Source organism: Lissotriton helveticus, chromosome 5_1 (genome assembly GCF_964261635.1).
Source record: "Lissotriton helveticus chromosome 5_1, aLisHel1.1, whole genome shotgun sequence".
Taxonomy (NCBI): Eukaryota; Metazoa; Chordata; class Amphibia; order Caudata; family Salamandridae; genus Lissotriton; species Lissotriton helveticus.
In genome coordinates this window covers 110,519,454-110,544,290 of record NC_136065.1, presented here as the reverse complement: position 1 = coordinate 110,544,290, position 24,837 = coordinate 110,519,454, and the positions used below count along the sequence as shown (strand labels likewise).

The window sequence follows — 24,837 nt, the reverse complement described above, 5'->3', positions numbered from 1 at the left end:
GAACTCCTCAGTGAGTTACAATATCCTTATAAGATATAGTAGAGGGTGGCGCCGCGGCCAGGGCGACTGACGCTGGAATCTGGGGATCACGGTTCGATCCCCGGCTCCGGCGGTAGGTTAGCCCAGCACCATGTGACTCTGGGCAATAGCTCGCTTAATCTTCCCGACGGCCCCCCAGCGCCTAGAGACCCTTACGGGTGATTGTGCGCTTTACAAATGTGGACTTTACTTTACTTTACTTTAGCCCTTACTTAATGAATGAAATTGATGAGAAGGAGAAGGCAGCAATCATACATGAATGAAAATTATTTGAAAGGTGTGCTCGTAGCCTAAAACAAGTGTCCTGGGGCTAAATCAGACACAAACAAAAAACATAAATCAAAGCAGCCCCCTTTTTTTTCTTTCCTACAATGAGAATGCTTTCTAATGGTACGAATCTCAGGAGAGAGAGCGTTTCAGTGTTCAACCATAACAACCTAAAAGGACTGGCCACCCATGGGCCCTTCTAAAAATTGGAACTTGAAGAAGGTTCACAAATGCTGAGCATAAACATTTGGAAGAAACATGGTGCAACAAAATCGATTGAAAGTACAGCAGCCCTGAGTTGAGTTGGCTTTATAACAAAGACACAGTGCATTGAATTTAGAAGTCTTTGCCATAGAAAGTGAATGCAAGAGAGCTCGAAGTGGAGACCAAGAATAAACAAAGCCGCCCCATTCTTCGGTAGTTATGTTATGTTATGTTATGTTATGCACATTTGTATTGCGCACAGCTGCCCCAGCTAAGGGGCGTCCTGGCGCATGGCAGGCAATGTGCAACAGTTAGCAGAAACACAACACAGATAAAAGGGAATTTATTTAAAAAGGAAAGTTTTCAATGCTTTGCGGAAGGCCAAAAGGTCATCCAATAGCCGCAAGTCAGCTGGGAGAGAATTCCAAAGTTCAGCCGCCCTGACCCGGAAAGAGCGGCCACCAACCCGACACAGCCTGTATCGGGGGACCACAGCGAGCGCTTGACTTCCCGATCTCAGAGCGCGGGAAGGAACATACCACGACAGGAGATCAGCAAGAATTGGCGGACCTACTCCCCTCAAGATCTTAAACGCCAAGCACAACACCTTAAACTGGATGCGTGATTTGATGGGGAGCCAGTGCAGAGATCTCAAGACTCCCGAGACAGAACTCGTTCGGGGTAGGCCAACAATGGCTCTCGCCGCGGCATTCTGCACGCGTTGGAGGCGGGTGGTCTCAGCCACATTGGTCCCTGCCAAAAGGGAGCTAGCATAGTCCAGGCGAGATAATACCGTGGCCTGGACTATCAGCTGCCTGGTACCACGGTCAAAGAACTTAAGAATGGGCCTCAGCGACCGCAAGATACCAAAACAGCAGGCCGCGATTTTCTTCGAATGGCCCTCATAACTAAGAGCAGGGTCCATCCAAACTCCCAAATTCTTAAGTTCAGTGACCGGGAGAGGGACCGGCCCCAGTTCAACGGGCCACCACTTGTCCCCCCACAGTTCCGCCCTCCTGCCGACGATCATGATCTCGGTTTTCTTCGCGTTGAGCTGGAGACAGTTGCTCTTCATCCAGCTTGCCACCGCCCTAAGTCCGCTCTGAAACCTGGGGGCATCCCGGTCCGCATCCCCACTGATAGTAACCGCTAGCTGAGTATCGTCAGCATACGAGACCATAGTCATGTCCCATTGCTTGATGACCTCAGCCAGCGGTCTCACGTATAGATTGAACAACGTGGGACTCAGCGAGGAGCCTTGCGGGACCCCCTGTCTCAGAGGAAGGAATTGGGACTGGAACGGTGGCAAGGCAACGCTAAAGAAACGATCGTTCAGGAAGGAGCGAAACCACTGGAGGGCAGAGCCACCCAGCCCAACCTCCTCCAGGCGATGCAACAGGATAGGATGGGACACGGTATCGAACGCGGCGCTCAGATCTAATAAAACGAGCGCCGCTGTCTGCCCCACATCCATCACTGTGCGCAGGTGTTCAGCCATGGAGAGAAGGGCGGTCTCCGTGCTGTGACCAGCACGGAAGCCGTTTTGGGTGGGATCCAAGATGTTAACCTGGGTAAGGTGGGCCGAGAGAACTTTGTTGACATGGGCCTCCATTACTTTGGTAGGCCAGGGAAGCCAAGAGATAGGCCGATAGTTTTCGGGCTTATCTGGGTCTAATGAGGGTTTCTTTAGAATGGGAGAAACCACCGCCCGCTTCCAGCTAAGGGGGACCGTGCCCGACTCCAACGAGATGTTGATCAAGGAGTGTACCACGATCCGGCCCAAGAACGACTCATCTCTAAAGAGAGCCGAACTAAGAGGGTCAGCGGGGGACCCAGATTTCACCTGCTTTGCCAGGATGTCGAACCCTTCAGATGTCAACAGGGGCAGCGCGTGCAGGGCAATATCTCCAGAGATGATAATCGGAGACTCTACTGGGGGTCCTGTAGATGGAAAGGTCTTATAGATATTTTGGACCTTATCCTGAACGAACACCGCAAGGGCCTCACAGTGTGCGGTGGAGCCAATCGTCGGGACACCAGGGCGTTTAGCTAGAAAGTCCTTCATCAGTTTGAAAATAGTTTTCGAGGGATTAGAGCTGTTGCCAACTTCGGCGGTATAGTAGGTTGCCCGAGCGCGGCACACAGCCCGATGGTACACTTTGACGGAGGCGAGATAGATAGCTTTTTTCCCCGAATCGTACGCCTTCCGCCAAGCCCTCTCTGCACGCCTACAGTTACCCTTGAGCGCACGTAGGGCGCCATCGTACCACGGGCTAGATTCTCTAGCACTGGTCTTACAGGCGGTAAGAGGAATAAGCGCATCTAGCGCCTTGGAGATCCAAGCGCAGAACCCATCGTAACCTGAATCAACAGTTACAAACGGATCTAATGGCTCTGCAGCGAGGACACGGTGCAGATCTTCCAACCGTAGTTTACCCCAATGCCGCCTTAGGACCAGCTTGGCAGGAGGAATGACAGTCCTACCTGGTAAGGGGGTACTGATGGCGACCAAAGAATGGTCAGTCCAGCCAAGGGGCGAGACGGCAGTGACAGAAGCATCTGCCAAGTTAGTGAAGAAGGGATCTAGCGTATGGCCACCGGTGTTAGTGGACTGTTGAACAAGTTGCGTCAGCTGTAAAGCCTCCAAATCCGCGAGAATGCCACTGACCACGGGTAAGTTGGGTCTGTCGAAATGGAGATTGAGGTCCCCCAAGATGGAAAAATTGGGACACCCTACCACCAAGGAGCTGACCACGTCAGGGAAAGCAGCGCGAAACGCCGCCTCGCTCCCTGGGGGGCGATAGACCACCATCCCCGAGAGTGAAAAATGAGGGGTAACAAGAATCTTAAACACCGCACTTTCACATCCCGCAATGGTCAGTGCAGACCAGCAGCAAGTAAAACTAGAACGAACAGCCAGGGCAATTCCCCCTCCCCTAGAAGATCGATTAAGGGTGAGGACTGTATAGTCCGAGGGGAATGCCAGATTAATAATGGCCGCGTCCTCGTCTTTCAGCCATGTCTCGGTGATGGCCACGATGTCCGGGCTTTCATCCTGCAACAGGTCGAATACGGCCTGATAGTGCGACACCAGAGACCTGGCATTGAAACTAAAAATGCGGAGAGCATGCTCAGGGCGGTTACTGCAAACGGCTGCCACCGAATGCGTAGGGGCGATGGAAGTGGCTCGCTCTAAAAACCACTGACAGCCAGCACAATGATAAGGACCAACTAACGGATGTAAGAGAGGTATACTACACCTAGCAGTCCGGCGTCCTAAGTCTCGCAAGGTGTCACAGGAATATGTCAGCATGGCTGGAAAAGACCACCCGCACACCGCACCAGCAGGGCCTAGCCTTAGAGACATTGGATCAAGTCGCTCGGAAGGCCAGGGCAAAATGGATTGCAATAATCCATTCAGGACATTATCTTTTTTTGCTTAAAGATTTTATTGAATAGAGTATAATAAAACAGAACGTGCATGGCTGTTAATTTAAAAATCAGCAAATAAAGTAAATAAATACAATATAATGACTAGATACATCAAAATATGTATTACAATATTGAAACTCACAATATTGGCAGAAAAAACAAAATACCAACATTATAAGCCATGTCAGATATTATTTGGTGTGGACGCAACTCGTGGAGTTTTACGCCGCAGAATTGTGAAGAGTTACATAAAAACTCCTGCTGATTCCGTGGAGTTCTGCCAATGGGCAGAAAATACACAGCTCGCTCTGCTCATGCTGCAATTTAGCGGTGGTAGCACGAGCAGTGTTCAAAAATCAGCATGAACAGCACCACGTGTTGCACGTAAAAAATGTACTCAAGCTGCAGCAAATCTACTTGAGGGGCGACTCTATGACCGTGACGACTCGCATTAGAAAATTGCACTAGTGGATACCAAGTCTCACCCTCATGTATTTTCTGGAGCCTTGCAGGAGATCAATTCTGCCATGCTGCGATTGGCAGAATTTGGCCGGAACTCCTCGTTAAAGATCAACGTGGAGGATCACAATTTCACCAATTTTGTGGGTGGAACGAAACATTCCACTCACCCCTAGATGTTATTAGAGGTTTTATGTAAGAAATTAAGAAGGCAAGTAATGGAAAAGGAAGAAAGAAAAAAGAGAAGAGAAGTGGAGGAAGGAAGGAATAAAGACTATTCTCGACTTTATAGTGGCTTGAAAAAGACGTAAGTAAGAGTCACAAGAAATAAGAGGGATCACCTTGCAGAAGACACTGAGATGAAAGAAACTAGTTGAAGTAATTTTATTGATATAACATAAAAAGGAAAGTGCACTCTTAAAAAGTATTTTAAGAATATATGTGGAGGCAGAAGAGGGACTGTCGTACCTAACTCAGGAGGACACCAGGCTGATGACCATACCAGGGGAGGACCACCAAAGATGAAAACCTGAGTCTAAGGGATCATGCAACAAAGTTATGTTTTGCGAGTCTTTAATAGCGAATTTTAAGGATTCGCTATTAAAGACTCGCAAAACGGGATGCATGTAGGAATCGCAATATTATTGGCGATTTCTACTGATTCCTTATTTGCGATTCGCTAATTGCTAATCGCAAATAAAGAATGGCTTTCCCATTCATTCCTATGGGCCTAAAGGCCCATAGGAATGAATGGGGAGTCATTCCTTATTTGCGATGAGCAATTAGCGAATCGCAAATGTGCCGCAATTTCAAGGGTGCCAGGGTGTCTAAATGACACTCTGTTGCACCCCTGAAATGGTAATGTTCACTGGTGTTGCGCACACACATGTCCCAAGGTCATGTGTGTGTGTAACATACAGCTCAGAAAAATGCACAAAGTTTTTGCTATTTACCACATACTTTGACTTCGCGGTAAATAGCGGCCCCAGATTGCGAATTCGCAATCTTGGAATGGTTCTTGCATTGCATTTAAGGAATCGCAAATTGCGATTCCTTAAATGCAATCGCAATTTGAGAACTTGCAATTATTTGCGAATTCTTAAATTGCGAGTGCATGAACCCTTGATGCATCTCAATGCCATTTTTGCAGGCGCAAACTGCCAAATTTTGCGATTCGCACCGTTTGCGCTTGCAAAAATGCTTGATGCATCTACCTGCATGTTTCATCCAGGTGGCCACTGTCAATATACAGGATTGAAAACTCACTGGAACGCGGGTATTTGTTGACTGATACAGTGGTCTGAGTACATTTTGCAAAGGATATAATGGAGAATCTGAAATATTTAACAGTTCATTTTACATTTGAATTGGGTATTGTGGTATTATCTATACAGTTTAGATACATAATTTTATACAAAACAAAATAGGCAGTGGACCACTTTAGTTTTTTCCTTTGAAAGCACCAACTCAAATATCACCAGTATTTATGTAAACTCAATCTTTCATATAGCGTGCAATATTCAAATACTCCCTGCCCTGAGAGTATATCCCAAATCCTTGGGAAAAATCAGTATTGAACCAAACTTTGAAATGCACCGCCAGTAAATTTCAAATCTCCACCGTGTGTGGTTGATAAAGTTTATATGCAAGGATATTTTTCAAAATAAGGGACGCTGTATCCGTAAATGCCACAAAAGTTCAAAATTCCTTTAATAATCCATTAAGGTACCAGCCGTTTAGATACATTTTATTGTAAATGTTAATGTTTTCAAAGACATTTAAAGTTATGATTGACCAATTGATAATCTTAGATGCTTTTTTGCATGCTTGAATGGGAGTATAAGAGTATGGTTGTATGCGATCGGCACTGAATGTGTGCAGCCTGATGTCAGCCTCAATAGACTGCTCTCAATGATGTCTTTCTGTGTGATGCCTTTCCCCTCTGTTTATGGATTCCATTATTTAATTATGAGGCTGCAATTCATTGTTGTCTGTCATAACTATTGGTAATATTAAGAGTGGTATTGGGTGGTATCTATATGACTGTTTGCATGGACAAACATTAACAGAAATATTTATGAAAATGACAGAACAGACTATATTGTTGGTGACAGGATCCAACACCTTAATCTTGTTTATATGATGGGGCAAAAGCGTCAAATGTGTGCCCTAGAGTTACACAGACTCAAAAGGTTTGGGAGGTACCCTAGTACTTGGAAAAGGGATGGGTATAGATACTGAAGCAAAACACAAAGTTCCCTTCTCCTTCTACTCTGAAAACAAGAGGTTTAAATCCTCTAACCAGATTGGTCAGTTTAATTAAACAAGGCCATACACTAAAATATAGTAGGACAAATTTTACCAGGTTGCTAAATTTACAGACAAATATACAGAATCATACACAGAATAATACATTTCCAATTAAATATATAAATTCAAAGGAATGTACTATCAATTAGATTTTATTCAGAAAACATGACTCTTACAATTAATACTTACAAAGTTAAAAAAACATTAAAATCATAGACTCGTCATATTTTTTTAAAAAGGAAACAATATGTACAATGAATACATGAGGAACAATTGTCAACGCAGCGTTTCGGTGCTAAAGTGAATCGTTACCTTCTTCAGGACAATAGTTCAATACTTAAAAATCTGAATAAAATGTAAAAAACTTTATTAGATAAAAGATTTCTAAAATCATTCCTTTGTTACATTGTTCATAGATTATATTTAGCAACCTAGGAATAAGTCCACATAGACAAAAAGTATAGGCTTTTAGGATTAAACTAATTAATTTAAAGCAAGGATTATTAATTTAACAAATGGACATTCTCATTTAATATACCAGGTTTCTCTCATGTCATTAATACATTTGTTTCATACCTGCTGGTTTATCTGGAGTTACACAGCAAATTGCTACAAGAACATTTGATCACCTTTTGATACATAGTAGGCCATATAAGGCGGAACTCATATGTGAAAAATATATTTGTTCAATTAAGGCTGTCACACCTTTTTAAAAATGCTAATAAATAATGTTATGTGTTTCTTTTTTTTATTAGAAAGTGATTCTTACGGGTTCATAAGAAAATGAAAAAAATACATATATTATAGTGGATACCCTAAGACATCACCACTGAAAACAAAATTCCTTCGAAAAATATTTCAACTACCCTTGAAAGATTTTGCACAGTCTGTGAGGCTAATTCTGAGGTGCCATCTAATTCACAATCTGTGTGCAAATAAGTGTTTGTGCAAATGTTTGGGTTCTGAGTTGTGGGGTCAAATTACAGAGCATGAAAAATATAATATGGGGTATTTGCCTTATGGGATACCCAGGTGATACCCCACTTGCGAATGAAAATAGTTGTAAAATAAGGGAAACAAATGGAGTAATACAGCAGCAGCTGGTGGAAATCCCCAACCCCTGCAAAAGCATATTTACATACTCTCCCCAACTTCAAAGGTCCCACATTGGGCTTTCCAGAAGATCCTTTGTCCTCACATGGGTGTACCTAATAAAATGAGGCACCACCTCTTCCCAGTGGTGGAAAAGTTAAACTGGTCCTCTGCGCATGGTCACGCCCCACCGCCCCGGGGAAGAAGAACGAGTTAGTCTATGGAAAAGCCCGATCCTAAGAGCTTCTCACACTTTGTACTTACATCTATACAATGGGAAATTTCTTAAAGCTCTTGCCTCTCTTTGCGTGTACAGTTTGTGTCAACCATCTTGTCACTTACAATAAGCACAGCCATAAATTTAGAGTGTATTGTTCTTTAATTGCTCTTCCCTTGCTGGTAGTAATTGCACTGCAAGGCGGCTGCACCAACAGGGCTATTCTGCCCTTGGCAAAGGACCTACAACGTCCATTCTTGCCTTTTGTGGTCTGTTTTCTATTTTGGGGAAATGTAATTACATACACTGCAGGTGGTGGGAGAGTGGAGGAACCGGTCCTGCCAGGGCTTCGGCAGAGATAGCCACCTTTTCTAAAAATCATCTTTTGGTATTTGTAATAAGAATCAAAGATTGCCAATGAGTTTTTGTAATGGAGCACAATGCAGTAATCTAGCTTAGGCAACTGCTAGAATTCCATTTTTCACTGCATTGTGCAAGTAGATAGCATAGGAATTGGTGTGTATTTGTATAGAAGTAGAGAACTGCAGAATAATATTGGTGTAGGGTAAAAGGTGAGGTGGCAGTTGCACTATCAAACCAGACCTAAAAATGCATGTAGGTAAATGACTGCCCTCCTCACCCTGTGCTTCTGCCAAAGAAAAACTCCATAAATTAATTAGTTAGATAAGGCTTTTTTAATGGCATATGTTTGCTCTTGAAAGTTCAATCTCAGGCATCTGGATAAATAAAAGAACTGATCACAGCTGTGTGGAGAGCCTTCACTTTATTTTTGTGGAAGCACACAACTTCTGCCCAATAAGAACATGTACTCCTGGCTTCCAATATGTGGGTGGAGCCAAAGTCCCTCTCCTGGTGTTCTCACATAATTGACTTTTCAACAACTGTGCTGTCAAATGAGACCATAAAAAAGAAGATCTTAAACTCCCCCCACACCCTTAGTTTTCCTCTGAGGGAAAAGGGATGTGACTTGCGAAATCCGTGCTACTGTTCAGAAGACCCCTACTATCTGAATTGTTTTTCTCTCTCTATGAGACAAATGCAATTTCCTGGCAGACCAGCTGCTGTTTAGCCTTATCCTTTAGATGTTCACCGTCACAAAAGACAGAATAATATATTAGATTTCAGCCAACGTCACTTTTAGTTTTATTTTATTCTTCATCCACTTCATCATCAGTTCTCATTATCTGACCACCTACTAACTCATCCACGCATGAAGACAACTCAGCCACTTTATAGCTACAATTCCAAGCTTTACCTACAAATATATTGTATCTCTTGAGATTGCATCTCTTGCTTATAACTTTTATGGCCCTATCCTTTCCGATCCCTGTCTTCTGAACTTCACTGTTTCTGTTTGTTTGAAAGTTGTGAGTTTCTTCAAGAGTAGAATACACATCTGTGGTTTACAGGTGAGCCTATTTATTGTCTGTTTTTCATGCAGGACCATCGGAAGAATGCAAGATACTTGAATCTGGGAAGAAGAACCCAGGGTTCATCTCCTGCATGCAGTCCTTGCCCTTTGTTTGCCGCTATCCCAGGGGTAAGTAGGGTTGTTCTGTCTCATTTTAAACATCAAATTAATTACCACTGGTTATGTGCATTGACGCTGATGTCCTATGTATCCCCGGAAGTTCTAATTTGGGACCAAATGGGTAATAAAACAACTACTAAAACCAGTGGCGGCTAGCGACAATTGAAAGTGGTGTGACGTAAAATTTCCTGGCGAGCGAGCCTGACCATTATAAGGGGGGTTCGGTGGGATTGCCCCCTGAAGAAAAGTTTGAAAAAGAGATTGCAAATGGTGCATTTTCAAGCAATTTTGAGAAAGCAAGAAGCTTAATAAGACAATTGTGAAAGTGCAGTTATGACATCACTAAAGAGATTTCATATGATAATGATGTAGGAAGCTGCTTATTCAGTAGAACCACAGTTCACCTCCCTGGTTATTGGCACAACCTCTTGCATTACCATGCTCCATAAATCTAAGACATGAAGCATGGCATATCATATAGAGTAAATGTGGTCATGTGGTGAAGTGAGGCTGACCAGTCAGTACCCAGTGTAAGAAGCCCTTTTTTCAAAAGTGCTGTTTTGCTTCGGCTAAGCCCAATTTAGCATTCCTGTCTCAGGCCAGTTTGGTTCAAGTAATTGGTTAAAATTGGCTTGCAGCTCTTGAGTTTGAAAGGGAGGGGAGGTTTGGTATTTTTTAAATAAGGGAAGAGAGCCATGACTGTAAGAAGCACAAAAGAGGCTTCATGCTCATGGGTGGAATATTAAAGTGCAGTGGTAGGAGAGACAGACAGCAACCCCTTCACAGGGCCAGCCTGTATAGGCATACACAAACCATGGTATGCACAGGGTCAGCCATGGATGTCCTAACCTGCACTTTGCCAATGACCGTGCACTTGACGGAGCGGCGGGCCAAGGGGTACTCAGGATTAGTGGCATGAACAGAGGGCTGGAATGCTGGCTGATATCCCTGTTGTACGCTGTGGGGCTTTCAGCACATGCTCTGTGGCCATTTCTTTCATTTACAGTGTTGGCTGTTAAATAACGATGCACTCCACACGCATTTTGGGGCAGATTTACAAGGCCCTGGCGCCACTTTTGCGTCATTTTTAACATGGGAAAAGTGACGCAAAAGTGGCGCAAGGGCCTTGTAAATAAGCCACTTTGTGCTTTGCTTTTCTGGCGCACCTTGACTTCCTGCCTCACTTCAGGTCCGCGTGGGTTGTGTTTGCATCGCTGCCCTATCTGCAGAGTGATAAATGAATGAACACCTTAATGATCGGCTCTCAGGCACCTTGTTCTTCTCGAACATTAAGGGGAGATATAATGGGAATCAAAGTGAGCCGCCTCCCTGGAATAAACATGTTTCAGGCAGCAAAACCTACACAAATCTGCCAGTTAAGGCCCTGTTGTTAAAAGTGAGGGGCCTCACTGGATGAAGAGTTTTTTCCTCAGTGTCAGCAAGGAAGGCCGACCAGTGCTTGATTTGTAAAAAAATAAAGAAGTGCCAGGGCTCTCGTCAGGAAGCCACTGCAGCTTGCACCACATATTACCCCTGCCATGCAGCCAATGATAGAAACATCTCAAATACTAAGGGGTCTATTACGATGGTGGGTGGTCAAAGGGACCGCCCACCATATGTGCGGTAGTCCCGTGATGCTGATTAGGTTGCACCCGCCACACAGGCGGGCGCATCCAGCATTTTTTACATTGCGGCGGGCAATGCTTTCAGCAGCACCTGCCGCAATGTAAAAAAGGCATTTGTGCATTTGCATGCACAACGAGGCAGGCACCACGCGGTGCCTCCCACGTTGTGCATGCAAATGCAGGTCGGTACCATAGGTACCCCACAAGTGCACACCCCACGGACTATTTCAGGCCCCCAAAGCTATAAGAATGGCTTGGGCGGCAGGATAGTCATTTCTAATGCATATTGAATTACTAATTAACTGTTATGAGCATCTCAGACACCGCTACCCTGTGGCGGACTGTCATAAGTGCCGATGTTGACAATTAAATGCCGGTGCTGAGGACCGGAAAACAATGCCTCAAATTAAGCACTGAGGCAGACAAAATCATAATGTCGCTTTTCCTTTTAGGAGGCCAGACTTTTAAATGACAGTAAGGGTGTCTGAATACCTTAAAGAGGCCTGGAATAAAAAAGAGGGGCAATGCACAGGATAGACAGAACAAAGGGAGCTCTCATCTTAAGTACCGACCAATGTCGTAGCACAGGCACTCGTTGGTGGGATCCGGTGACAGGCTCCAGACTCTACCATGGATTTTAAAACTTTAATAACGTGTTTAATGCTTAGAAATGCTCTCAACAATGTATCTATGAAGCCTTTATTAAATAAAATATTAAATCATTGATCCAAAAGGCAATTGGCTGCAAACTGTTTTTAATGAAATTGAATTGCCAAAATGCTAGATCAGTTAGAGTGTAATAGTCCATACGGTCCAACATATTAGTGTCTATCAAATCAAAGGTTGAGTGTGAAGTACACCCTGCCTCTTCACCTGCACTCTATTTTATTATCCTGCTCCCTAATTTTCCGTCTTAAAAGTGTTTTTCAACTATTTAATTCCAATAGATTGACAGAATTGATCATGCCATTGATAAGTGCAATACTAGAAGAAGAATGGATTAAGCATTTTTCCAGCATTTACACTGCACCCCCCATGAAGAATTTTCAGGTCCAGGGATCGCCTAGAATTGAGGAAGTAATCCCTTGTCAAACCAAGTTTATTGCCCCATTTTCCGTGGAAGAAGTTACCAAAGCGATACAAGCAAGTAAAAACAGCAAAGCACCAGCACTTGACGCCATCCCAGTAGATTTGCATGAAGATAACATCGCTCTGTGGGGACCACTATTGACTGTAGTATTGAGGGCCACATGCACTGCAGGTTTTTTGCCTTCATGGGGAGAGTCAAACATTGTCCCTATTTACAAAAAGGGAGACCGTTTCAATCCCGCTTGCTACAGGCCAATCTCTTTGATCGACTCCCTAGCCAAGATAGTGGGACGTATAATCCTTGAGAGATTACAAAACTGGGCAGAATTACATCAGAAACTGTCAGACCTCCAATACCGCTTCCGTATTGGGATTGGGATGATAGAACAGAGTCTTAACCTAAATATTAATTGGGAAATATGTGAAGATCAGAAAGGGGATGCTCTCCCTAGCATTTGTAGATCTCTCATCTGCTTTTGACTGTGTAATACATGACAAGCTCTGGTCAAAACTGAAAGGCATGGGGGTAGAGATGCAGATTATCATCTTCTTGAGAGACCTATATACGGCGTGCAGAGCTAAGGTTAGGTATAGTGCCAGAGGAGAATGCACAGAAACTTTCGGCGTGGAGAGAGGGGTGAGACAGGGATGCGTCCTAGCCCTGTTCCTGTTTTCACTATACATTAACAGCACGGGAGAGGAGTTAGTAGCAGTTACAAAAGATCTCCCACAAATGGGTACACGTCCAGTCCCAGCCCTCCTTTGTGCTGATGATGCAGTCCTCATGTCCTGCACTCCATTGGCCTTACAGTCGCTGCTCACTAGCTTTGTCGATTATATAAAGGTACTGGGCTGCCAAGTGAACCAATCAAAAACTTACATCATGGAGTGTGGGAAGAGTAACACGAAATGTAAGGATATAACAATATCTGGAAGAAAGTTTGGGTTCACTTTTCCTATCTATGGGTCCTATTCGACAAAGACAACTCATGGAACAATGCCATCGACAATAGAAAGAAATCATTTAGTAAGGCCCCTTGGGCTCTCAGAAGATTTGCAACATGATTGGGCTCAAACCCCGAGAGGATGTTGAAGATATATAAAGCAAAGCACCTTAGCATAGCATTATATGGTGCAGGCATGTGGGGATACAAGAAATGCGAAGAGGTGCAATTAACAGAAAATATTTTTTTTAGATACCTTTTAGCAATGTCCAAAAGAATTTCAGTATATGTGTCCCACACCGAACTTGGCACCCCTTTTGTCACAGACATGATTAAGCTAGAACCAATTATGTTGTGGCACAAAATCTGGACCTCAGACCACACAGATCTTAATCAAGCAATAATTGGTGACTGTCTTAAATCAGCACTTTCACGCATTGTATGGTTGGCGTATGTCCAGCGTTTCTTTTGTGACATGGCTCATCCTGAATATTTTGAGAAACCAGAATCACTACATATGATCAGTAGAAAAATTATAAAAAGTGATGCAATGGCACATTTGGAAACCCTTAAATTGACTACTGAACTTCTTACACCTGGGGGCTCATTAGGATGGCGGGCGGACTTTGTCGGAGAACGGGACCGCCTGCCATAAGGGCGGGGGTCCGGTAGGGGGAATTAGGATGTGCCCGCCACTGTGGCGGGCACGTCCTCCATGTTTTGCATTGTGGCGGGCGGTGCACTCTGCACCGCCCGCCACAATGCAAAACACCCGTGAACGCATTTGCATGTGCAAAGCGGCAGGCACCGCGCGGTGCCTGCCGCTTTGCATATGCAAATGTGGGGGGGTACCATAGGTTCCCCCCTGTCCTCCCCCTAAACCGGCATCACCTGGGGGCCCCGCAGGGGGCCCCCGCAGCAAACACCGCCTGCCTTTGCCGCGGAAAGGCACCTATATGTGGACATTGTACCGCGGCGGTAAAGCGGCGGACGGTCTTTCCGTCCGCCACGCTCCCCCCGCCATCCTAATACGGCGGGGGGGAATCCGGGCATAGGTGTCGGGCGGATTGCCTCCGCCAGGCCGGCGGTGGCTACCGCCAGAGTGGCGGAGGCAATCCGCCCGACATTATAATGGGCCCCCTAGTGTTTTAAAAAACCAATTGATTTTAACTACTTTTAACATACAGCCATGTCTTAAAACTGTTTTAAATGCTTATCATAGGTTTGTTCTCACACGTTTAAGACTGATATATTCAACAGACTAATTACCTTCCCCACAATGAACAATTGATCTTTAAACCTCCCAAATTGCCTTTGTAATGACAGATTGCCCCAGAATAGAATGCACGTGGTATTGTTTTCTAAATTTTATACTGTATATAGGAAGAGGTATGTCCCTCAGTTTATTAAAACATTTTCTTTTACACAATGTCGTCCTGCATACCTATTTTTACAATTGCTGCCAACATTAGAGATGTGCTGTGGAATATCATCTTTTTTATGGGCTGGTTTCTATGCTAGAAAAAATATACTACTTGCCATCACTTAGGTCATGATAAACGGCAAATTTACAAAGGCGATAAGTAATCCGTGGGAGAAAGAGTAATGTGGAAGCGAATATAAAAATAACGTTCAACTGTATCCCTCAGGAAAAAAAGGGGAAAACCTAGGGAATGTTTTAAAAGTAATGCATAATGAGAGATTGTAAATTATATGTTTTTAATAAGATTCATGTTTACATTGCTCATAACTGTAATTTATTAATACAAAGTTAAATTAATTGATGCAAGTTTTTAATAAGATGAGCTCACGTTTATATTGAATACAAATGTCATTTATTACTAGAAAGTGAAATGAATTGGATGCATGTTTTTTTTTTCTTCTGTACAACTTCTGTTGTGGATGTTTTTTATGATACCTAATAAAGCTTTGTATGACTATGACAAGTGCACACTGATGCAAATATTAATTTGAAAACAGAGAAAGGTGTACTGGTCTTCCATGCATGCCGCGGGTCTTTATCTCAAACCTGTGAGTATTCAGCAAAGGGAAGCAGCCTTTTTAAATGCATTTACCAAGATCATCAGGGAGAGAAGAGAGGAGGGGAGAAGGGACAGGTGGGGGGCGGGGGGCGGAGTTCAGAAGGGACAGAGGAAGGAAAAGAAGAAAGGAAAAGAGAGGAAGGAGGTATTCTGAGTCGTAGGAACAGGAAAGGATCGAATGAAGAGGGACACAAGGCAAGAAAATGAGTAAATAGCCTAAAGAAACAGATACAGATTCCACTGTGCCTCGTCATGAAGTGCAGAGCCGTGACCCCTTTCTGCCCGAGGCTGTGCACACCTTGCTGCACACTAGGAAATCATGTAACTTAAATAAATTATAAATGGCAAACAAAAGCACTTACTGATCACATCTGTTCATCCACTTGTCTTCGGCTGTCTACTGTTCTGTTTCCAGAAGAAAACCACGGAGCCTGAGGTGACCGCTCAGCCCTCCACAGGGCTTGGTCGCCCCACTCACTGCTGCCGCTCCTGCCTGCCTTGCCGCCTCCTGCCTGCAGATTCCTTCGCTCGCTGCCCGCTGCTCCTGGGAATTTCCCGCTGCTCCTGGGAATTTCCCGCTGCCCGCTGCTTCTTGGAATTTCCCGCCGCTGCCTCCCTGCGGCCCGCCCCCCTGTGATTCCATTCGCCGCCCCGCTCCCGCCACCCAGCTGCTCCTCCCTCCCGGCTCCTTACTTATGATGCCCCCAGAGCGACCGCGCAGCGGACGCGCGCAGCGGACGCGCGCAGCGGGAGCGCCGATTGAGCGCCCAGCGCCAGGACCCCTGGCCCTCCCCGCCGAGGCAAGACGACCCGACTGACCTACGACGACGCCACTCTCAACGCACTCAATGCCGGCCGGACCCACGCCTGCTGCCGAGCCACCCCGAGACGCACCCACGGACCCTTCACCTGCTGCACCTGCAAGTTCACCTGCCTCCGAACCTGCCCTGCACCCGCCAAGACAAACACCAGCAGCAACCACCTCAAGTGCATCCTGATCAACACCCGCTCCGTCCACAGACACGCCGTGGAACTCTGGAACCTCCTCGACGCTACATCACCGGACGTCTCCTTCCTCACGGAAACCTAGATGAACGCCTCCTCTGCACCCGACATCGCCATCGCCATCCCGGACGGGTACAAGATCATCAGGAGGGACCGCATCAACCAGACCGGAGGTGGCATCGCCATCGTCCACAGGAACACCATCCGCATCACGACCGACGCCAACGACTCCTTCGCCGCAGCCGAACATCTCCACTTCCAGATTCACACCGACCCTAAGACGACCCTCAGAGGCACCCTCGTCTACAGACCCCCGCGACCACGCACACAATTCAGCCAAGACATCACAGACTTCATCAGCCCGCACGCCCTCCCCTCCACCGACTACATCCTCCTCGGGGACCTCAACTTCCACCTGGAGAACAACAAGGACCGCAACACCACCGCCCTGCTGGAAAACCTCGCCAACCTCGGACTCAAGCAACTGGTCAACACCCCCACCCACTACGCCGGCCACACGCTTGATCCCGTCTTCTCTTCCAGCAAGTACATCACCTTCAGCCACGCCACCGGACTCCACTGGACCGACCACAGCTGCGTTCACTTCAGCTTCAAAAGATCCACGACCCACCACCACCCGCAACAGGTACCTCACAGGAATTGGAGCAAGATCACCGCAGACCAGCTCACCACCTCCCTCAGCCAGAGCCCACCCGCCAACACAACGGACCCCAACGAAGCAGCCCGCAACTTCACACAGTGGCTGACCGCCTGCGCTGACGACCTCGCACCACTAAAGAACCCTCCCAGCAGACCCCGAAGCAAGAAGGCATCCTGGTTCACCGACGACCTCAAGGACTCCAAGAAGACCTGCCGCACCCTCGAGAAAGCCTGGCTCCTCGACCGGACCACCGACAACATGACCGCCCTCAAACACGCCACCCGCAAGCACCACCAGCTCATCCGCACCACCAAGAAGAAATCCCTGAAGGAAAGACTGGACAACAACGCCCACGACAGCAAAGAGCTCTTCACTATCGTCAAGGAGTTCTCCAACCCCAGCACCGGCACCAACGACATCACTCCGTCACAAGACCTCTGCGACTCCCTCGCCTCGTTCTTCCACCGCAAGATCGCCGACATCCACAACAGCTTCGGCGCCCCACCCACGCACCCAACCGTCGAACCAATGCCCCCCACCGACACCCTTCCCACCTGGACCACGGTGACCACCGAAGACACAGCCCGCGTGATGAACACCATCCACTACGGATCACCGACCGACCCCTGCCCACACCACAGCTTCAACAAGGCCGACTCCACCATCGCACCCCAACTCCGGAACATCATCAACGCCTCCTTCAACACCGCCACCTTCCCGGAGAGCTGGAAGCACGCCGAGATCAGCGCCCTCCTGAAGAAACCTACAGCGGACCCCACCGATCTCAAAAACTTCCGCCCCATCTCGCTCCTCCCTTTTCCTGCTAAAGTCATCTAGAAGATCGTCAACAGACAGCTGACCGCCTTCCTCGATACGAACGGATCCCTCGACCCCTCGCAGTCCGGCTTCAGAGCCAACCACAGCACCGAGACCGCCCTCATCGCAGCCACCGACGACATCCGGACCCTGCTCGACAAGGGGGAAACAGTGGCCCTCATCCTCCTGGACCTCTCCGCTGCGTTCGACACGGTCTGCCACCGCACCCTAGTCCAGCGCCTCAGCAACATCGGTATCCAAGAGAAGGCACTGGAGTGGATCATCTCGTTCTTCGCCGGAAGAACACAAAGAGTCCGCCTCCCCCCGTTTCGCTCCGAGGCCACCAAAGTCATCTGCGGCGTCCCGCAAGGATCTTCACTCAGCCCCACCCTCTTCAACATCTACATGAAACCTCTCGCAGCCATCGCACGCCAGCACAACCTCAACATCATCTCTTACGCCGACGACACCCAGCTGATCCTCTCCCTCACCAGAGACCCCGACACCACCAGAACCTGCCTACACGAAGGGATGAAAGACGTCGCCGAGTGGATGAAGGACAGCCGCCTGAAACTGAACTCGGACAAGACGGAAGTCCTCATCCTGGGATCTTCGCCCTCCGCCTGGGACGACTCCTGGTGGCCCCCAGCCCTGGGCACCGTACCCAAGCCAACCGACCACGCACGCAACCTGGGCTTCATCCTGGACCCCTCACTCTCGATGACCAGACAAGTCAACGCCGTCTCCTCATCGTGCTTCAACACCCTGCGTATGCTTCGCAAGATCTTCCGCTGGATCCCGACCGAGACCAGGAAGACTGTCACCCAGGCACTCGTCACCAGCCGACTGGACTACGGAAACACCCTCTACGCCGGAACCACAGCCAAGCTACAGAAAAGACTCCAGCGCATCCAGAACGCCTCCGCCCGACTCATCCTGGATGTCCCCCGACGCAGCCACATCTCCAGCCACCTGAGGAACCTGCACTGGCTCCCCGTCGATAAGAGGATCACGTTCCGGCTCCTCACCCACGCACACAAGTCTCTCCACGACCTGGGCCCCAAGTACCTCAACGACCGCCTGACCTTCTACACGCCCACCCGCCAGCTACGGTCCACCAGCCTCGCCCTCGCAGCCGTACCACGCATCCGAAGAGCCACCGCCGGAGGAAGATCCTTCTCTTACCTGGCTGCCAAGACTTGGAACTCCCTCCCCATCCACCTTCGGCTGACCCAGGACCATCTCGCCTTCAGGAAACAACTCAAGACCTGGCTGTTCGAGCAGTAGCATACCCCTCCCCCCAAGCGCCTTGAGACCCTCCCGGGTGAGTAGTGCGCTATACAAATGGCATGATTGATTGATTGATTGATTGATGAGCCAACAAACCTAACCAATCCTGGTGATTCTCTGCATGAGAGCAGCGCCATGATTGGTTGGAGCAGGCTCACACAATGCTTCTTTTCAGAGTGGGAGCCAGTGCCTGCAGTCTGTCCATCTGTTACACAGCTGGTATTGGTGTTTGCTCAAGTGCGCATGTTGGGCTGGCCATCACAAGACAGTCGGCCAATCCGACATGCGCACTTTTGGTTTTAGGCAGTCAACAGCAGCAATGGCTCAGCCCGAGACGAAACACTGCGAATGCTCGTTAGTAAATCAAATTTACAGTAGGAGGATCTGCTGCTGACTTCAAAGCAAATATTTGCTTTTTTATGGTTTGAGTGCAACAGTAGAGAAAGTGTTGGATAATGGAGGGGTGCAAGTTATTATTCCCTCTCCAGTGACTGCACCAGTAGGGAAAGTATGGGATAGTGGCGGGATAACATTCACTATTCCCACTAAAATCATTGCAACAATAGGGAAAGTGTTGGATTGCGGAGGGGTAACAATTAATATTCACACTCCAGTCAGGTCAAAATTAAAAACAAACAAAATATTAACAACAAAAATATTTAAAAAACAAAATAAATAAAAAAATATATAAATATGTTAAAAATTAAAATACAAATATATTTATTATTACAATTAAAAAAATATATATTATAATGTTAAGTGCATATGAAAAATACCTACAAATATTATACAAAATATAATAAAAAATTATTTCCAAACTAATAAATATTTTTAATTAGCAACTTTTTAGAAACAAAAACATTAATTATTACATATGTTTACTTTTTTATTTCTTACCCTATAACACCACACTATTCCCAACTCACATCTAAATTAAAAAAAATTGTTACATAATTAACATAACTAATTACCAATTAAAGAAATATTATTAATTGAAAAACAAATTAAAATTCATAAAAATTAATAAACGTCCCACACTTTACCCCTATAATCCCCACAAACCACAGCTAAAATAAACCGTGAAACAAATAATTACACAGTTAAACTTATTTTCAATTTGAAAACTAATAGTATTTAACAACTAATTATAAAGTAAGTAAAATTAAAGTAAAACCCACACACAAAAAATATAAACAATTACCCTAATTAAATATCAATTAATTAATTGATATTAATGATCAACTACTTATTAATTAATTGAAAATAAATTACTTCCAACCCCTTACCCCTATAAAACCCACAACCCACACCTAAAATAATTACACAATTTCCATAATATTTTTTATAATAAATCAATATCAATTAAGAACTAATTATTAATTAATTATTTATACATAAATTACGTCCCACCCTTTACCACTATAAATCCCACAACCCGCACCTAAAATTAATTAGACAATTTACATAATTCATTTTCAATCAATTAATTAATATAAATTAACAACTAATTATTATTTAATAAAAAATAAATTACTTCCCACCCTTTACCCCTACAAACCCCACAACCCACATCTAAAATAATTACACAATTTCCATAGTTAATTTTCAATCAATTAATTAATATAAATTAACAACGAATTATTAATTAATACAAAATAAATTACTTCCCACCCTTTACCCCTACAAACCCCACAACCTGCACTAAACAAAATTACACAATTACCATAATTAATTATCAATTAATCAATATTAATTAACAACCAATTAATAATTAATGACAAATAAATTACTTCCCACAATTAACACTATAAAAAAATCACAAATAAATAAATATTAATAAATAGAAAAATAATCATTAATTCATTATAATTAAATTACTTCCCACCCTATTCCCCAATAACCCCACAACCCACTACGGAACTAAAAAATGCAAAATTTTATTAAAATAAAATTGATAACTACTAAAAATGTAACACATATATTAAAAACCATAAACCGTACTTATACAAAAAAATACATCACATATGTTTAGAATATAAACTAAAACACATAACACTAATTAAAAAACTCGATATTTTAAACAACTATATTTTTGCAAATGATATTAATGACTTCCATATTTTTAAAAACGATATTGCTTACCTTAAATTCAGTATTCTTCTTTTTTTTTAACTTTCAAAAAGCTTTATTTGTAAGTTCAAACAAATACAGACAGTGACATATTGCGAGAAGGAAGAGCAGGAGCATAAATGTGAAACAGGATGTGCACTATCTGTACAAGACTTATCATCCCGTTAGAGCTCAACAAAGGAATTCGATATTCTTGACCACAATATTCTTGCTGTCGATATTTCTGTCACGATATTTCCAAGTCGATATTTCTGTAAGAGTCGACATTTCCAACTCGATATTCTGTCTGAATACCACTTTTTGTATTTTCAAAAAGTAAAATTCCATTTGTTTTTTTACTGTCCATCACTGCCAGAGTTTGCCTGGCGTTGACGGACAGTAAAAAAATGCCTATATATCTGCCCATCTATTTAAGCAGATGGGCATATAACCTATTCTCTGATGGCCCTTACTTCACTGGGCAGTCGGAAAAATGTGGCTACAGCGAAGATGGCTCATTCACCGTCATAGCCAAATTTAAGGTCCTACTACAACTAAATTGGGCAAGTGGAACACTATGTTGGTGATAAGGGAATTCCGTCACCATTGTGACGGAGATCCCACTACACCAACATATCAACCAGCCCCTAAATTCTTATCTTTTGAATTAATTTTGGATTCAGGCATCTTCAGTATTGGCAACCTTCTGATTGATCTTCTATAGAAAAACACACAAGATGATGGACGGAATGTTGCACAATGGCAAAACATTCACCCCCAGTGGCTTGGTGAGCAAAATAACGATGAATTAAACCCAGATCTGTGACTGGCGGTGAATGTTTTGCCATTGTGCAACATTCCATCCATCATCTTGTTGGTTTTGCTGTTCACCCTATGTGGGAAGGGTATGCCAAGACGTGGGTCCCATGCTCACTACGCCACTAGAGTCAAGCTATCCTGGCTGAAGACGGCTGATAGCCAGAAACCTGTCCTAGGATGCTTGACTCCGATCCAGGGAAGACATGTCTTGGCAGTTCGGGCTGAACTGTTCCCATAAGGCACAGGGTCAAGACTGATTTGCATAAGCCATGTCTGAACTGGGGTGGCTTGGTGAGCAAAATAACGATGGATTAAACCCAGATCTGTGACTGGGGGTGAATGTTTTGCCATTGCGCAACATTCAGTCGATCATCTTGTTTGTTTTGCTGTTCACCCTATGTGGGAGGGTATGCCCAGGCGTGGGTCCCGTGCTCACTATGCCACTGGAGTCAAGCTATCCTGGCTTAAGACGGCTGATAGCCAGAAACCGGTCCTAGGATGCTTGATTCCGGTCCAGGGAAGACATCGCTTGGCAGTTCGGGCTGGACTGTTCCCATGAGGCACAGGGTCAAGACTGATTTGCATATGGCCATGTCTGAACTGGGATGGCTTGGTGAGCAAAATAATGATGGATTAAACCCAGATATGTGACTGGGGTGAATGTTTTGCCATTGTGCAACATTCCGTCCATCATCTTGTTTGTTTTGCTGATCTTCTATAGAGCCAAGAGATCCCATGGGTGGCCAAACAATCTGCATAACATAACACGACACAACATAACATAACATAACATAACATAACATAACATACCATAACATACCATAACATACCATACCATAACATAACATAACATAACATGTGAGCCTCTGATCACATTTGGAGAAATACGTTGTTGTGAATTTGACTAATAATTAAAGAGAAACTTAGCCTGGAGTGGCTAATAAGTTAAAATTAAATCAAATTCACCTTCGTCCAAGAATCTGGTCCTTTTGAGCTGGTTCCAAACATATAAAATGAGGCATTCCAATTTAAGGCACATTGAGGAATTGTTCATTTGAAATATACAGATTAGCTACAAAGGTCTTGGGTGTGCACCTGCGTAAATGTACCTGCCGCTCAATTTAGAAGAGCCAAAAAGAAATGGGAGAAATTCTTGAGTTAATATCGGTCACTGATAGTTACTTCGAGATGTATTCCAGTTCATTATATGTTGCTCTCTTACTTGTGTTGTCAAGGTATTCAGGCTTCTCCAACCTTTAAGGAAAAACACCTGCGATTAGTGATACAGGTCTAAGTTGATCATGTCCTTCCCTTATTGAGCCTCTGCGGCCTCTGCGGCACAAAACACAATGTCTGCTATTGGTAGAAGATCCTAGAGGGTGTGTGGAACTGTCCTTGTCTGCAACCATAGGGCCCCTCTTATAAAATCCTGGGCCTCTACAGGAAAGTGCATGTGTGTGGAAGTCCACCTGGGTGAGCCGCATCCCAGGTGTCCACTGGAAAATGTGTTGACTGACCCGTTTCCCTAATAGAAATATACAACAGGGCAGTGGGGAATTACATAGCATGAACACAGCATGTCCTTACACCAATGAAGGAGCCACTCTAGATAAATGCTCTGGCAAAAGACTTGCATATGTTCCTTAATACCGAATTATGTTGGAAACGCGAAACACGTCCACCTGCAGCGCAATATGGGTTAAATGAAATCAGTTTTACCAAAGATTTTTATTCATTTACATAATGTTACCATGAGGCTCAACGTGCCTTCAAATTATTGAACCTCTAAAATAATTTTTTTATTACAAAAGAGTTACTTGAATACACAACTAAATCCACCTGATTCACATCTTCACACAATGTCTTTCAGATGTCTATTTACAGCTGAAGAAAACTCAAACAGAACCTGACCACGCCTTCATCAACAGAGTGAATGCCTTGGCCAACACCACGGTGGTAAGTTTTGGGTGTTTGGGGTTATGATATGTACTGTAATAGATTTGAATAGTTTTGAATATCAATTCTACTTGTAGTGTAATATTCGAATATAGTTCATCTGTAAATATATGATTCTATGTAACTTCAATGCCAGTTAGTCTACTGTTTCAAATTGTAGGACTCTATTTTCGGGTTTTTTTCATATTCATATTTAGTACATAAAATATGACCTCCTTTCACTCCTCAATGGAGAAAATACAATTCTGATCGCTTGCCGATCTAATATTTAGGGTTGTGTGAAGGATTTTCTCCATCAGCAGCAAAAAATGCCAATGCCCAAAAATGTATGTTTAGCCACCTACATTTTCCAAAAGATGTATACATTTATCTCTCTAATCTCACATGTTCCCTGAGGGGAAGGACCTTGCTCTCCATGCAGTAATTTCCAGAAATCTTTCCTGTTATAAATTGAGTTCAGATATTGACTGCAGGAGTCGCACAGTTATGCCAAATCATAATAAATCTAGGAGCCTTTAAGAGTCTGACTGTAATGATGATGGGTGAACCTTCTGAAATTAACCTAATGCCAAATATATACATTTTCAGAAAACAATCAAGTGGCACTTGTCTTACACCAAAGGATAAGGCTGTAATACTACTAATATTTTAGGTGCTCCAAACATGTACCTGTAATTTTTAGTTCGATATCTCGATTTGAAGGATTTGGATTGCAGCAAGATGTTGGCTTCAGGGGCAATAGACTCCACTGTGTCTTTCCCACATCACATGCACACAGCTCTCACCATAGTTGAGTGCCCTTTTAGCCTTCCCATTTAAACTGGCATGCACTTCCTGTCAAACCTACTTTTTGAGTGCCCTACAGTCAGTACCACTGGGGTGTCTGCAAAACATAGGCCATGATTACGA

General features: G+C 44.6%; 1 protein-coding gene across 1 annotated transcript in view; it reads left to right on the top strand.

The window, feature by feature from the left end:
* ADGRD2 (adhesion G protein-coupled receptor D2) overlaps positions 1 to 24,837 on the top strand; it is a 387,169-nt gene that overhangs the window by 22,145 nt on the left and 340,187 nt on the right. The window contains exons 4-5 of the mRNA XM_078640338.1: positions 9,483 to 9,581; positions 23,843 to 23,928. Coding sequence (XP_078496464.1) covers positions 9,483 to 9,581; positions 23,843 to 23,928 — 185 coding nt within the window. The remainder of the gene's footprint in view (positions 1 to 9,482; positions 9,582 to 23,842; positions 23,929 to 24,837) is intronic.